The sequence below is a fragment of the Narcine bancroftii genome, chromosome 5 (genome assembly GCF_036971445.1).
Source record: "Narcine bancroftii isolate sNarBan1 chromosome 5, sNarBan1.hap1, whole genome shotgun sequence".
Taxonomy (NCBI): domain Eukaryota; kingdom Metazoa; phylum Chordata; class Chondrichthyes; order Torpediniformes; family Narcinidae; genus Narcine; species Narcine bancroftii.
Window position 1 is genome coordinate 228,481,760 of NC_091473.1, and position 12,311 is coordinate 228,494,070.

The 12,311-nt window shown below is 43.8% G+C and overlaps 1 protein-coding gene across 25 annotated transcripts in view; it reads left to right on the forward strand.

Annotated features, from left to right (window-relative positions):
- Nucleotides 1-12,311, forward strand: part of LOC138764999 (ankyrin repeat and SAM domain-containing protein 1A-like) — a 335,613-nt gene that overhangs the window by 123,157 nt on the left and 200,145 nt on the right. For all 25 annotated transcript variants that reach the window (XR_011358405.1, XR_011358406.1, XM_069941579.1 and 22 more), the window contains one exon: nt 2,896-3,022. Coding sequence is in view for 23 of the 25 variants with exons in the window: in XM_069941579.1 (XP_069797680.1) it covers nt 2,896-3,022 (127 nt within the window). In the remaining 2 variants the exon portion in view is untranslated. The remainder of the gene's footprint in view (nt 1-2,895; nt 3,023-12,311) is intronic.

Consider the following 12,311-nt stretch of genomic DNA (forward strand, 5'->3'; position numbering starts at 1 on the left):
GTGGATCTAGAAGGGATCTATTAAGTGGAGGAAATACTAAGGTGAATCTTGATGGGTTTGAGCCAGCCTTGCAGAATGCTGAAGTTGGAGAGTGATAGTATTGCTCCAGTACTGGACTTCAGCAGTGGAAACTAATGTTAATGGGATTGTCCAATTTTCTGCAGGGAATCACCAATCCTTGTTCAGATCTCGTGTAGGATCAAAGACCCCTTTGAGTTAAATGGGGATACTATGCCTGTACATGAGAGAAGATAAAAGGGAAAGTATATTGTTATTTTACTGTAGTTCGATGGTTTTAATTTGTCTTTTTTGTGTTTATTTCTCAAAAATATTTCTACTTGAGTTTTAATCAATTTACCATGTACCTGTAAAAGATATTTCAACCTTTTCAAATGGCTTAAAACTTTTGAAGATGATCGTTTTATCCTCATTTTTGCCATTTGTTAAAAATTGATTGCCTGAATCAGTGCTTCCTTATCTTGCTGTCCAAGATCTGTAACTGAAGCAAAGATTGCGGAAGGCTGGCAAAGTTGGCTTCCTACATCTGCGCCCTTTGTGCAAGGACAGTGGGCAATGACTTGAGTGGTGGCTGGATCCAGAACAATGGATTACCAGAACTAAAATTATCAAGGATAATGGAAGGAAGGACAGGCATAGATTATTTAAACTGCATTCAAAGGCTTCAAACTTAAGGCACATTATTGGGTGGTATGGTGGCACTGCCAGAAGACTGATATCAATAGACAATAGACAATAGGAGCTGGAGTAGGCCCTTCGGCCCATCGAGCCAGCACCGCCATTTACAAATCATGGCTGATCACTACCATCAGTACCCCTTTCCAGCCTTATCCCCATAACCCTTAACTCCTTTGCCCACTAGAGTCTTATCTAACTCTCTTTTGAACATTATCAGCGAATCTTCTTCTACCACCCTTTGTGGCAGAGCATTCCACAGATTCACACTTCTCTGGGTAAAAAAATGTTTTCTCATCTCCGTCCTAAAGGGCCGACCCTGTATTCTTAAACTATGCCCTCTAGTCCTCGTCTCCCCCATCATTGGGAACAAGTAATCCGACTCCACCCTGTCTATCCCCCTGATAATTTTGGATACCTCAATCATGTCCCCCCTCATCCTTCTAAACTTCATCGGATACAAGTCCAGTTTTTCTAGCCTTTCAGCATATGTCAACCCCGCCATCCCTGGAACTAACCTTGTAAATCTGCGCTGCACACCCTCTATAGCTAGTATGTCCTTCCTCAAAATTGGAGACCAGAACTGGACGCAATACTCCAGGTGGGGTCTCACCAGGGCCCTGTACAACTGTAGAAGGGCGTCTCTGTTCCTATACTCCAATCCCCTCTTTATGAAAGCCAACATGCCATTTGCGTTCTTCACAGCTTTCTGAACCTGCATGCTAGTCTTCAGTGACCGGTGAACAAGTACACCCAGATCCATTTGCTCCTCCCCACTCCCTGATATCAGTTTGGAGTTTGCATATTTTTCATGTAAGATTCTTTGACAGATACAAACAGTTTTAATTTCTTTTATTGAAATCATAGTGAAAGCAGCTGTAACTTTTGATTTAGATATTATATTCAACACTTGATGCCTTGCCTGCAAGACCAGGAGACTTGAGCATGGGAAAGTGGGCTATGAGCTGTCTTTGTCCGTTAAGCCTGCTGTTTAGTTGAGAGTTCACTGAATATCATATGGATTATTCAATTGATTTTTGAAATGTATAAAATTTGTGTAGATAAGAAAGCCTGCAAGGCACAGTGCTGCTTCAGTTTGAAAAGTTACTATGACACCTAAGAGCTTCAGAATAAGAGGATATCGATCAATTCAATAGTAATCTTTAAACATGAAAGAATTCTGGAAATTGGCTTGCCCTTGTTCCACTGCAGGTTGAATGAATTGTGTTCGTTCATTTTTTTTAAGAAATGCTCTATCATCTTTCGACCTTGGAAAAGTGTGAAATTCAGACAAACTAAATAATAAACCATTATGCATAATTGCACTTTGTGGGATTTGATGTGAAAGTGGTGATCTTATGGAATAGCGAAGGACATTGAAATTTAGATTTTAAATGACCATCAAAAGAAACAAGTAGCAAAGTGGTGATACTGTTCTTGGTACTGATGGTGTGGTTATTTTTTGGGGAACATGAATTGTCTAAGTATCAAAATACATTTAAAATGTTTTTTGATGCCTTGAAATGCTCTTTCTTTTGGGCTCCATGTGGTACTTGTCTGGTCTTGTTTGGTCGAAGGATACTGGACCACTGTCATCTTGCTGTGAGTCTCTAAGTGTACCTGCTTCACACATTTTATTTATCTATTTATTTCTTTGTTTGTTTATTATTTTAATGTGACAAATTGAGGCTGTCAAGATGTATTTCTCTCAATATTAAATCACAAGTCAAATGACACAAACCGCTTTTTTGAAATCAGGCTTCCTCCCAATACAAGTCGTTCATTCAGACGATGGTTGAATTTGCTTCTTATTGTCCTTTTCTTCTCTGGCAGTACTTGGGATTTTAAAATGGGACCTCAATTTATCTATTTACTCTGTCGATCTATTCAATTATAGCATTTTCTGTGCAAGGCTTGGAGGACTGTTCTTTTCAGTTTCTTTTCCTCAAAACAATCACTTTAAAAATGTATCATTAATCAAATTATGCATGAGTATAGAATGGCAGGATAACCAAATCCTGATTTTTCAGGGAGAGGTCATCGAGGAAGAAAAAAGTTGCTTTAACTCCTGATTTTAAAAAGTGCAAGAATGTCACTTTAATTATTAGTGAGCATTTTAGAATGAAGTGTCTCATGAGTTTGATGGCATTTTTCAGGATCTCCTAGACGTGAGCTTGATGTAAAAGATTTGTGTTTGTTCAGGATTCAGACATGAAGGAAACTCCAGAAGAACTTGAAGAGGATGAGAATCCCTATGAATTTCTTCTGACTGCAGAAACCAAGAAGCAAACCCATTTGGATGACTTCCAATATAAAGGAGAGAAAACAGGTACCATATTGATTGGAAAACTTTTAATGTTAATTTACAAGAGCCACTTCTGTAATGATGTAATGAAAATGACTGCATTACAGTAGTTTAATATGTCCATTAAGATCAGGTTTCAATTTTCTTGTCAATTATGTCAAAATTTTCATACTCACCATCTTAATGAATTTTTGTTAGAAATTAGTGTTTTTTTTTTCTTGTTTTGCAAATGATTTATATTACCTTCCCTTAACTAAATATGGTTAAAAATTTCCAGTGTGTTCTTCCTTGATTTATGAAAGGGATGCATTCTTGAAAACATTTTAAATGGAAATCCACAAATCAAAAAGGCTGAGTCAAATATATTATGGAAGCTTCAGTACTTTGTATTCCTGAGCACAACAAGTAGCATATTAGTCCTTTTCAACGAATATCTGTAATACTCAGCAACCAGAATTATGAGACTTGTGACTTGTTTGAGTTGTAGATGGCAACATTCTTCAACATTACCAGAGGTATATTTGTAGCCTTCAACATTACCAGAGGTATATTTGTAGCATTTCATTGTAGGATGACATGGAGAGTGTACAGTTAGGGCGATGCTATTATAGGTAAATGGGTTCAAATTTGCCGCTGTCTGGACAAAGTTTGTATGTCTCCCCATGCCTGCGCTTGTTTCCCCATGCCTGCATTTGTTTCCCCATGCCTGCGTTTGTCTCCCCATGCCTGCGTTTGTCTCCCCATGCCTGCGTTTGTCTCCCCATGCCTGCGTTTGTCTCCCCATGCCTGCGTTTGTCTCCCCATGCCTGCGTTTGTCTCCCCATGCCTGTGTTTGTTTCCCCACGCCTGCGTTTGTTTCCCCACGCCTGCGTTTGTTTCCCCACGCCTGCGTTTGTTTCCCCACGCCTGCGTTTGTTTCCCCCGCCTGCGTTTGTTTCCCCCCACCTGCGTTTGTTTCCCCACGCCTGCGTTTGTTTCCCCATGCCTGCATTTGTCTCCCCACGCCTGCGTTTGTCTCCCCATGCCTGCTTTTGTATTCCCATGCCTGCGTTTGTCTTCCCATGCCTGCGTTTGTCTCCCCACGCCTGCGTTTGTCTCCCCACGCCTGCGTTTGTTTCCCCACGCCTGCGTTTGTTTCCCCACGCCTGCGTTTGTCTCCCCACGCCTGCGTTTGTTTCGTCTTGGTGCTCCCATTTCCTCCCATGTACCAAAGAGGTACAGGTGTGAAGATTAATTGGTCACATGGGTGTATTGGGCAACATCATCTCGAGGGCCAGAAGAGCCATTTAACCATGCTGTATCTCTGCAATTTTAATAAGAATGAAAAGCAAATGTTTTCTCACTGTATAAGTAATGATTATTGTTGAGAAATTGTGGTAGGTATTTTCCTGGAACAAGTGTTGCTCTTGTAAGTATGATTATGGAAGTGGGGTAGAGTTAATCCAATAAAACACGGAAGTCTACAGACACGGTGATTGAAGTAAAAACATAATGCTGGTCAAACAGCTTTCTACAGCAAAAGATAAAGATACACAACCAATATTTCGGGCTTGAACCCTTAATCAAGGTTTGAGAAAAATGTTGGTAGGCACCCGAATAAAATGGTGGGGAAGGAACACAGGCCGACAGGCAAGAGGTAAGGAAGGAAGAGCACAACAGAAAACGGGGGGAAAGGGGATCAAAAGTTGAACACGAAAGTCTGGAGACTCAGCAGTTGAAGTAAAAACACAATGCTAGAGCAACTCAGCAGGTCAAACAGTGCCATTTCTCTAACAAAGTTTAAAAATACGTAACTGACATTTCAGGCTTGAACCTTTCATCAAGGAGGGTGGGGGTGGGGTGTGACAGATATGTTTTAAAGGAGATAAATTGTGGCAGTTTGTTTTAGTGTAGATCACATACAAGCACTTCAAAGCCAAAATTCAAGCATGCCCTGAATTTTGGAAGTAGTTCATGCGGTGACCGCTGGGGATTGTGAGGTGCATTGTGAGGTCACCAGGTAGTGCCAGCAGCGCACCGTAGACCAGCTCAGCTGATGATGCCTGCAGATCTTCCTTGGCAGTGGAGCGGATGCCCAGGAGCTCCCAAGGAGTCCATCCGTCCAGTCGGGACCAGTGAGCGCCGACTTAAGGTGGCGGTGCAGATGTTCGACCAGTCCATTAGATAGTCTCCGCAGGAATGCCAGCCGCTGGAGGCTTTCGGGACCAGGTGGAGTGGCAAGGCCCACGGGCTGTCGGACTGTTGAATGATCCCCAGCTCCCACAGGTGCGAAAACTCCTCCTTTGCTACCTGGAGCTTGTCAGGCAGGAGCCGGCGTGCCTTGGTGCGAACCGGCAGGCCCTGGGTGGAGATGTGGTGGAATACCCCATAGCAAGGCAAGGCAGCAGGGAACTGTGACTTGAGGAGTGTCGGGAACTCGTCCAGGATCTGTTGGAAATCGTCTCTGGGTGTGCTGATCGTGGTCATGTGCGTTTGCTCCGAGCGGGAGGCGTCGAGGGGAACGGCCTGGAAGGTACGGGCGTCCACCAGGCGCCTACCTCGAATGTCCACCAGAAGCCCATGTGCGAGGAGGAAGTCTGTACGCAGAATGGCAATCGGGAGGGACGAGACGGTGAACCTCCACATGAAATTCTGTTGGCCGATCTGAAAGTGGACTGTCTTGTCTCCATACGTCTGGATTGCCATTGCGTTGGCCACACGGAGGGGAGGTCCACGAGGTCAGTTCCTGGATTTGATGGCCATGGCCGGTATGACGCTGATCTGGTCTCCAGTGTCAATGAGGAACCTCTGGCAGCTGAATGAGTCCCGCAGGTAGAGAAGGCTGTGTCCTTGGCCAGCCGCCGCAGCCATTAACAGCGGCCAGCATAGTCGTTTCCCTGGAACGAGCAGGGCTGACGACACTTCCAAGTCTTGCCTCCCCAGCACTGGTGGTAGAAGCAGAGCCCTGAAGCGGATGCTGTGGCCTTGGTTATACTCTTTGGGGCCCCTGCAGGGCCGGGTGCTCTACCGCAGCACTAGGGGCAGGCTTGGCTTGGTTGTGCCCGTGCCTCGTGATCTGCTGGACCACTGAGCCTTCCTAGAATCGTGCGAGCCCTAGCTCTTGGGCCTTCAGGGCGACCTTCCTTGGGTTAGTGAAGCTCTCCTGAACCAACAGCGGGCGGATGTCACCGGGCATATGTTTGATGAAGATGCGCTTGAAAAGTGGGTAGTTGGTGTGCTCACCCATGAGCATGAACATCTCGTTCATCAGTTCCATCAGGGACCTGTCTCCCAGGGCGTCAAGGTGCAGCACTCAAGCGGCACGCTGGTGTCTGGATAGTCCAAGGGACCCGGTAAGCACTCGCTTGATGGTCTCGTACTTGTCCTCGGCAGGTGGGTGCTGAACGCGTCTGGCGGTGGCCTGGTCCAGGGCAGTGACCACATGGTTGAATTTGGTTGTGTCAGACGAAATCTGGCAGAGGTGAAACTGGGCCTCAGCGTGGACGAACCAGGTCTCCGGTTCCTGAACCCAGAATTCAGGTAGTTTCACAGCTATAGCGCTGAGACCCCAGCTTCGCTCATGATGGGTTCAAAAACGTTTGAACCAGTTGGGGTCATCAATTGTAGCGGCGGCGACACTGCTTCTGCAATAACACACGCAACCAGACGGGTTGAGCTCAGTGAGCAGACTAGTTTATTGCAGGCTGCTGGGCTGCACTTATACTCCCAGCCCAGACCGCGCTGGAGGGCGCTGACGTCATCCAGGTGACACGTGGTCCCCAAGCATAGGTTTCTGAGACTCGAGCTGGAAGGAAGAGAAACCCTCGATGGGATCATTTTGGCCGGCTGCCCCGCCGCGTGGCTTACAAGCGGGGCCGGTTCGGGTGCCTTGTGGTGAGCCGCCACACATGTTTGCAAGGAATTGTCATTCATTTCACAACAATGTTATATGAAAAAACCTAACAGTAGATGGAATAGTTTTTGTCAGGGTTGTGGCAGGTGTTGGGACAGTTTAAAATACAGAAATTCAAGATTGATTTGAAAAGTGGCAGTGCTGCCACCGGTGCGGTCCCAGGAGAGACTCAGCACTGCTCTAATGGGTTCTACTGTCTGTCCTGATGATGATGCCTCCATATAGGCTTTCAATGGCTGTTAGAAAAATTGATGGTGCTTTTTTTAAAAAAAATCCTGCAACCACGGAGATCTGTGCCTATGCTGGGCAACGACCGCAAGGGGTTGCAGATATCAGAAGAGCAGTGGACTGGTGCTGGACAACAGAAAGGGGATAACGCTCCCTGTTGAGAAAGAGAAGCCTGGGAGACTTCCCGACAAGGAAGGTGACGATGGCAGCGGACCAATGAAAGTTTCAACGGCTGAGGGATTCACACAGGCTGTAGACTCTTGATTACTTATGTTACAAGATCAAACCAGCAACCACAAAGAAGACATATCACGCAGGGGTAAAGATGAACAGTTACTTTATTAACAAAAAAATTCACCTTCAAACTTTAATTCAAAATCCCCCCTTTTATAACAATGCCCACTGGTTACTATGCAAATTTCTACAACAGTGTAAAACTAATAAATTCCCCAGTGTAAAAATAACAGATATAACTAAAGTTTAAGTTATATTTCCAACCAGCCCACAGAAAAACTTAGACACAAAACACACAAGACTCACAAAACTTCGATCTCAACCGAAGCAAAGATCATAAACAAAATTCAGTTTGTTTGGTAAACTGAAGCCAAAAGATCTTTGAGAGAGAGAGAGCACAAAATTCGAAGTTGTCTTGTGTTGCTTGCAGAGAGAGGAACCACTGGCTTGGTCCGGATCCTTCTGGCTGCCTTCGGAATGATCATCCTTTTTGAAATCCCAACATTCTAAACTGTCCTCCAGACCATGACTCATGCTCTGGGCCTCCTTCCACTCCACGGCACCACCCAGTGGTGGTTTATTGTCCACATCCAGAAATGTTTAGATCATTTTCTGCACCTGCTCAGTCCGTCTCCCACTCTCTCAGCAGTCCACCTTCACCTTGGCTCTCTAAGGCAAACGTTCACTTTTTAACATAAAACTACACAACACATAGGCCAAGACACAACACAGAACTCTGTAACACTTACACTTGCAGTTTTCTAGTGACTGACTCATGGAAGCCAGGTATTGGAACCAGAATTCGAGAGGATGCTGAGGGCAAGAAAGGGCTCCCCAAGAGCCTCGGGCGCTGAAGACTTGATGATTATATCGGAGGTTTGGATTTGGAGCTCAAGTTGCTGATGGTCTGAAATGGAGTCTGTGTGCCTGCAGAGGCTGTGGGAGCACTGGAGGCAAATCTATGGATATTCAGTGTCTAAAAGGACTCTCTCTTATTAAAGGAGCTGGGCAATGCTGATGGCGACTATTTGTTTCCCTTATGACAGACAAAAGTATATTACATTTTTATATTTTACTACGTGACAAATGGAATGTAGATTTGCTAAAACATCTACTGGCAATTTTGGAAATGACTGCAAAAAGAGTTGCACAAACATGTTATGAAAAGCTTATTGCTGATTATGAATGACAAAAGAACATTTGAGGCAAAGTTAAACCATTGACTTGCTATTGCGATGCCACTGAATAAAATGCTGACACACATTTCATGATTCCTTAATTTTTTACAAGAAAAAAGCCATAGGAAGATTGGTGAGGGGTCAGTCAATAAGGTTGGTTTGAAGGAGGTGTTGAAGAAGCAGGACACATATTGCATTTTGGAGAGCATCCCAAGATGGAAACAGAGTGCCTGAAATAAAGACCTCTGATGGTATGGTGAATAAAGCTGGGTGGCAGATCTTGGAAGGTTCAGGCTCACTGAAAATGGAAGAGTGTGAACATTGGTTGACAATTGGGAAAAAAAAAGTGGACTCCGTATAAGATTCAAATATCAAGAGTTGTGATTAGAAGGTTGTCAAAGGTTGAGGTTGGATTGAAGCAGGGAAAGAACGGGCACCTGCATAATGCAGAGTTGAGAGTTTGTTGTAACAGAGGGTTCAAAATCACAATGTTAATGTGATAGAACATAATGCTAAGGTTCGGTATGGCCTGATGGAACTTTGGAAAGGATGATGATGTCATTTTTACCCGAGGAAAACCAGTTTGCCACAGGAAAATGCGATTTGTCACCATCCAAAATGGCTCAGATGAAATGAATAGCCACATTTTTGCAGAAGTTAAAGAGGAAAGGAGCTGAGGCTGAAAACAGAAGTGTGTTTGGAGGGAGCTGTTTAGCTGAGAATATGAGTGGATGGTTTGAATCCTGTGGGCTCCTTTGCTTTGTTAGATGTAAGGATGATGGTGCAATTAGAGGTTAAAGAAGGATGATAGGAGATGGTCTTTGCAGTGGTTCAGATTTAACCAGTTGTGATCTAACCAGCTTTGATGTTAGAAATCTTACCAAGAGCAAAATAACTGCAGATGCTGGAATCTGGAATAAAACACAATGGCTCAAGCAGCATCTGTGGAGATAAAAGGTATAAATCAACGTTTTGGGCTGAGATCCTGCGAGGGAAGATTTGCCAGTATGTAGCAGTATGTGGAGTCGGATAGAGATTAGTAGGCTATAATTGGAATCCGATGGTGATGAGATGATAAGTAGATGAAGCCAGATGAGGGTGGGAGAGATGTGGGAAGGTGGGACCCTTTAGGCAGATGGAACCAGGAGGGACGAATGGAGCGGGTGAATTCTGGGAGAAAACATTGAAGAGGCTGGGTGACTGCATGTTGGATATTTGGGAAAAGATCAAAGGTGGTTCATCTGAAACGTCAAAATTCAGTGTTTATGATGGCGCTAGCTGAGTTTACAACCCTCTGTATCCTTTTCCTGTCCTGTGCATTGGCACCTGCATACCAGACAGCAATGCAACCAGTCAGAATGAACTCCACAGTACACCTGTAGAAATTTGTAAGTAGGGATCAGTGTGGGGACCGACACAAGCTGTGCGGCAATGGGATCAGTGTGGGGACCGATCCAGGGCTGTGGAGAGAGAGTGGGGCAGTCAGATCGGTTTGGGTATACAGTGTATATTTTCCTATAGCTAGCGATAGCTTTTTCTAAATTGCTGCGGACTTGCTCGCGGTGACTGAATAATTACGAGACCACAGACGAATATGCAGTTGGATATGCCCGAACGGTCATTAAACGGCTGGTGTGTCTACTTCATAATTGGATAGACATGATGGTCCCAGGATAGGGCTTCAGTGATGTTGACACCCAGGAATCGAGTCAGTCTTCATCAGAAAAGCAGGAAAGTTTCTTTGAAAATAATAGTTGGGACTTGAGACACCAGATACATCAATTCCTCAGTGCGATCGTTTTATTTTTTAAAATATACAAATTGTCTGTTGTTAAAATCAGTCGGTCACTTTAACTGAATAGGATGCACCTGAGGATTTTGAGTAAAAATACAAGAAATCGCAAGTGCCATTGATTTGATATCTTCCAGTGCTCTTTGGATAGGATTTGGTGCTGGAACGGAGTTAAGTGCAGCAACAATTAACTTGGTAGTGGAAAGACTTTCAGAAGTGTTGATCTCAAAGAGTGAAGTCTTCCCCAAGGCATATAATTTTATTCAGGCAAGCTGGTTGTTTTAAACCAATTTGATATAATTTTTTTTGGTAAACAGAGTAGATGAGGATAATACAGTTAACATGAGGTGCAGAAGTTTTTTGATAAGATACCTTAAAACATGTAAGAGCAAAGTGGAAGCGAATGGCAGATAAGAAACATTGATGTCATGGATATTAATTTGGCAAAGTAATAGGGCAGAAGTTGAGGCGAATTATTTCTCAGACTGGAAAGAAGTCATTATTGGCATTCTCCAGCAATTGGTTTTGGGGCAATTGTTTTTTTACTCAAAATTTAATGACTTTGATGGGAGACAGGTGATGTAGGATGGGTAAATACAACAGTTTCTGACGAACATGACAGAAAGCTTGGCAAAATTGTGAATTAAGAAGAGAGATTGTAGCAGTGTACAGATGGCAGCAGATGAAGTTAAAATGCTGAGAAATGTGAGGTAATGCATTTTGGCAGGAAGGAGAAAAACAATGTAAAATAGAGGAAACAGGTGAACAACAGAGGGGGCAAAATTATTGGAAGTGGCAGGGCATATTGAGATTGCAGATAATACAGCTTTCACATTTCTGGTGTATGCCAAGAGAGGCAAGAAATATGAAAATAGGAATCTTATGCTGAACCTTAAAAACATTAGTGTAGCCTTAAACAGATTATTTAAAAAAAATTTTTGTGCTTATCTCAGGAATCATTTGGAAGTATTAGGGAGGGTCCAGGGAAGGTTTACAAGAGATAAGGTACTACAGTTACAAGGAGAGGTGAGAGATCCTGGAACTGTTTTCAGACTGAGAGTAGATAGTATCATGGGCTGCTGTCCACTTTTGTGGAGTAGTCAAGACAAGTCACAGGTATAAAATAAAGGGAAGAAAATTAAGAGAGACAGACATGAGAAAAAATATTGTGATATAGTGTTTGTTTAGGTCACGTTTCCAGAATGGAGGACCATCGCCTTCCCAAGATCGTGTAATATGGCGAGCTCTCCACTGGCCACTGAGACAGAGGTGCACCAAAGAAGAGGTACAAGGACTGCCTAAAGAAAGCTCTTGGTGCCTGCCACATTGACCATCGCCAGTGGGCTGATATCGCCTCAAACCATGCATCTTGGCGCCTCACAGTTCGGCGGGCAGCAACCTCCTTTGAAGAAGACCGCAGAGCCCACCTCACTGTCAAAAGACAAAGGAGGAAAAACCCAACACCCAACCCCAACCCACCAATTTTCCCTTGGAACCGTGTCTGCCTGTCCCGCATCGGACTTGTCAGCCACAAATGAGCCTGCAGATGACGTGGACATTACCCCTCCATAAATCTTCGTCCGTGAAGCCAAACCAAAAGAAGAGAAGAAGAATTGGAATATGGAAGACATTGCTTGCAACTGTTCTGGTTTCATTGTGGTTTTCAAGGAGATAATTGAAAGTAATATTTTGAAGGATTTGGAGTTGGGGCAAGTGGTGGAACTAATGAGATGCTCAAGTAAAGAGCTGGCATAGATGTGATTAGCCAGATGGGCTCCTGTGGTGTAATCAACCCATGAGATGAGGGGTAGATCAAATTTTTCAAGACACAACACCAGTTTCATCTTGATTTGCATCCCATACTAATGGCTCATTTATGCCACCAAAAGCGATATGAGGCAGTTCAATGCAGAATGCAGATTTAAAAATGGAAAGAACAAATGAATTTGTTTTAAATTTCCAAATACCTTGTTTTTTTTTTAAGTACTG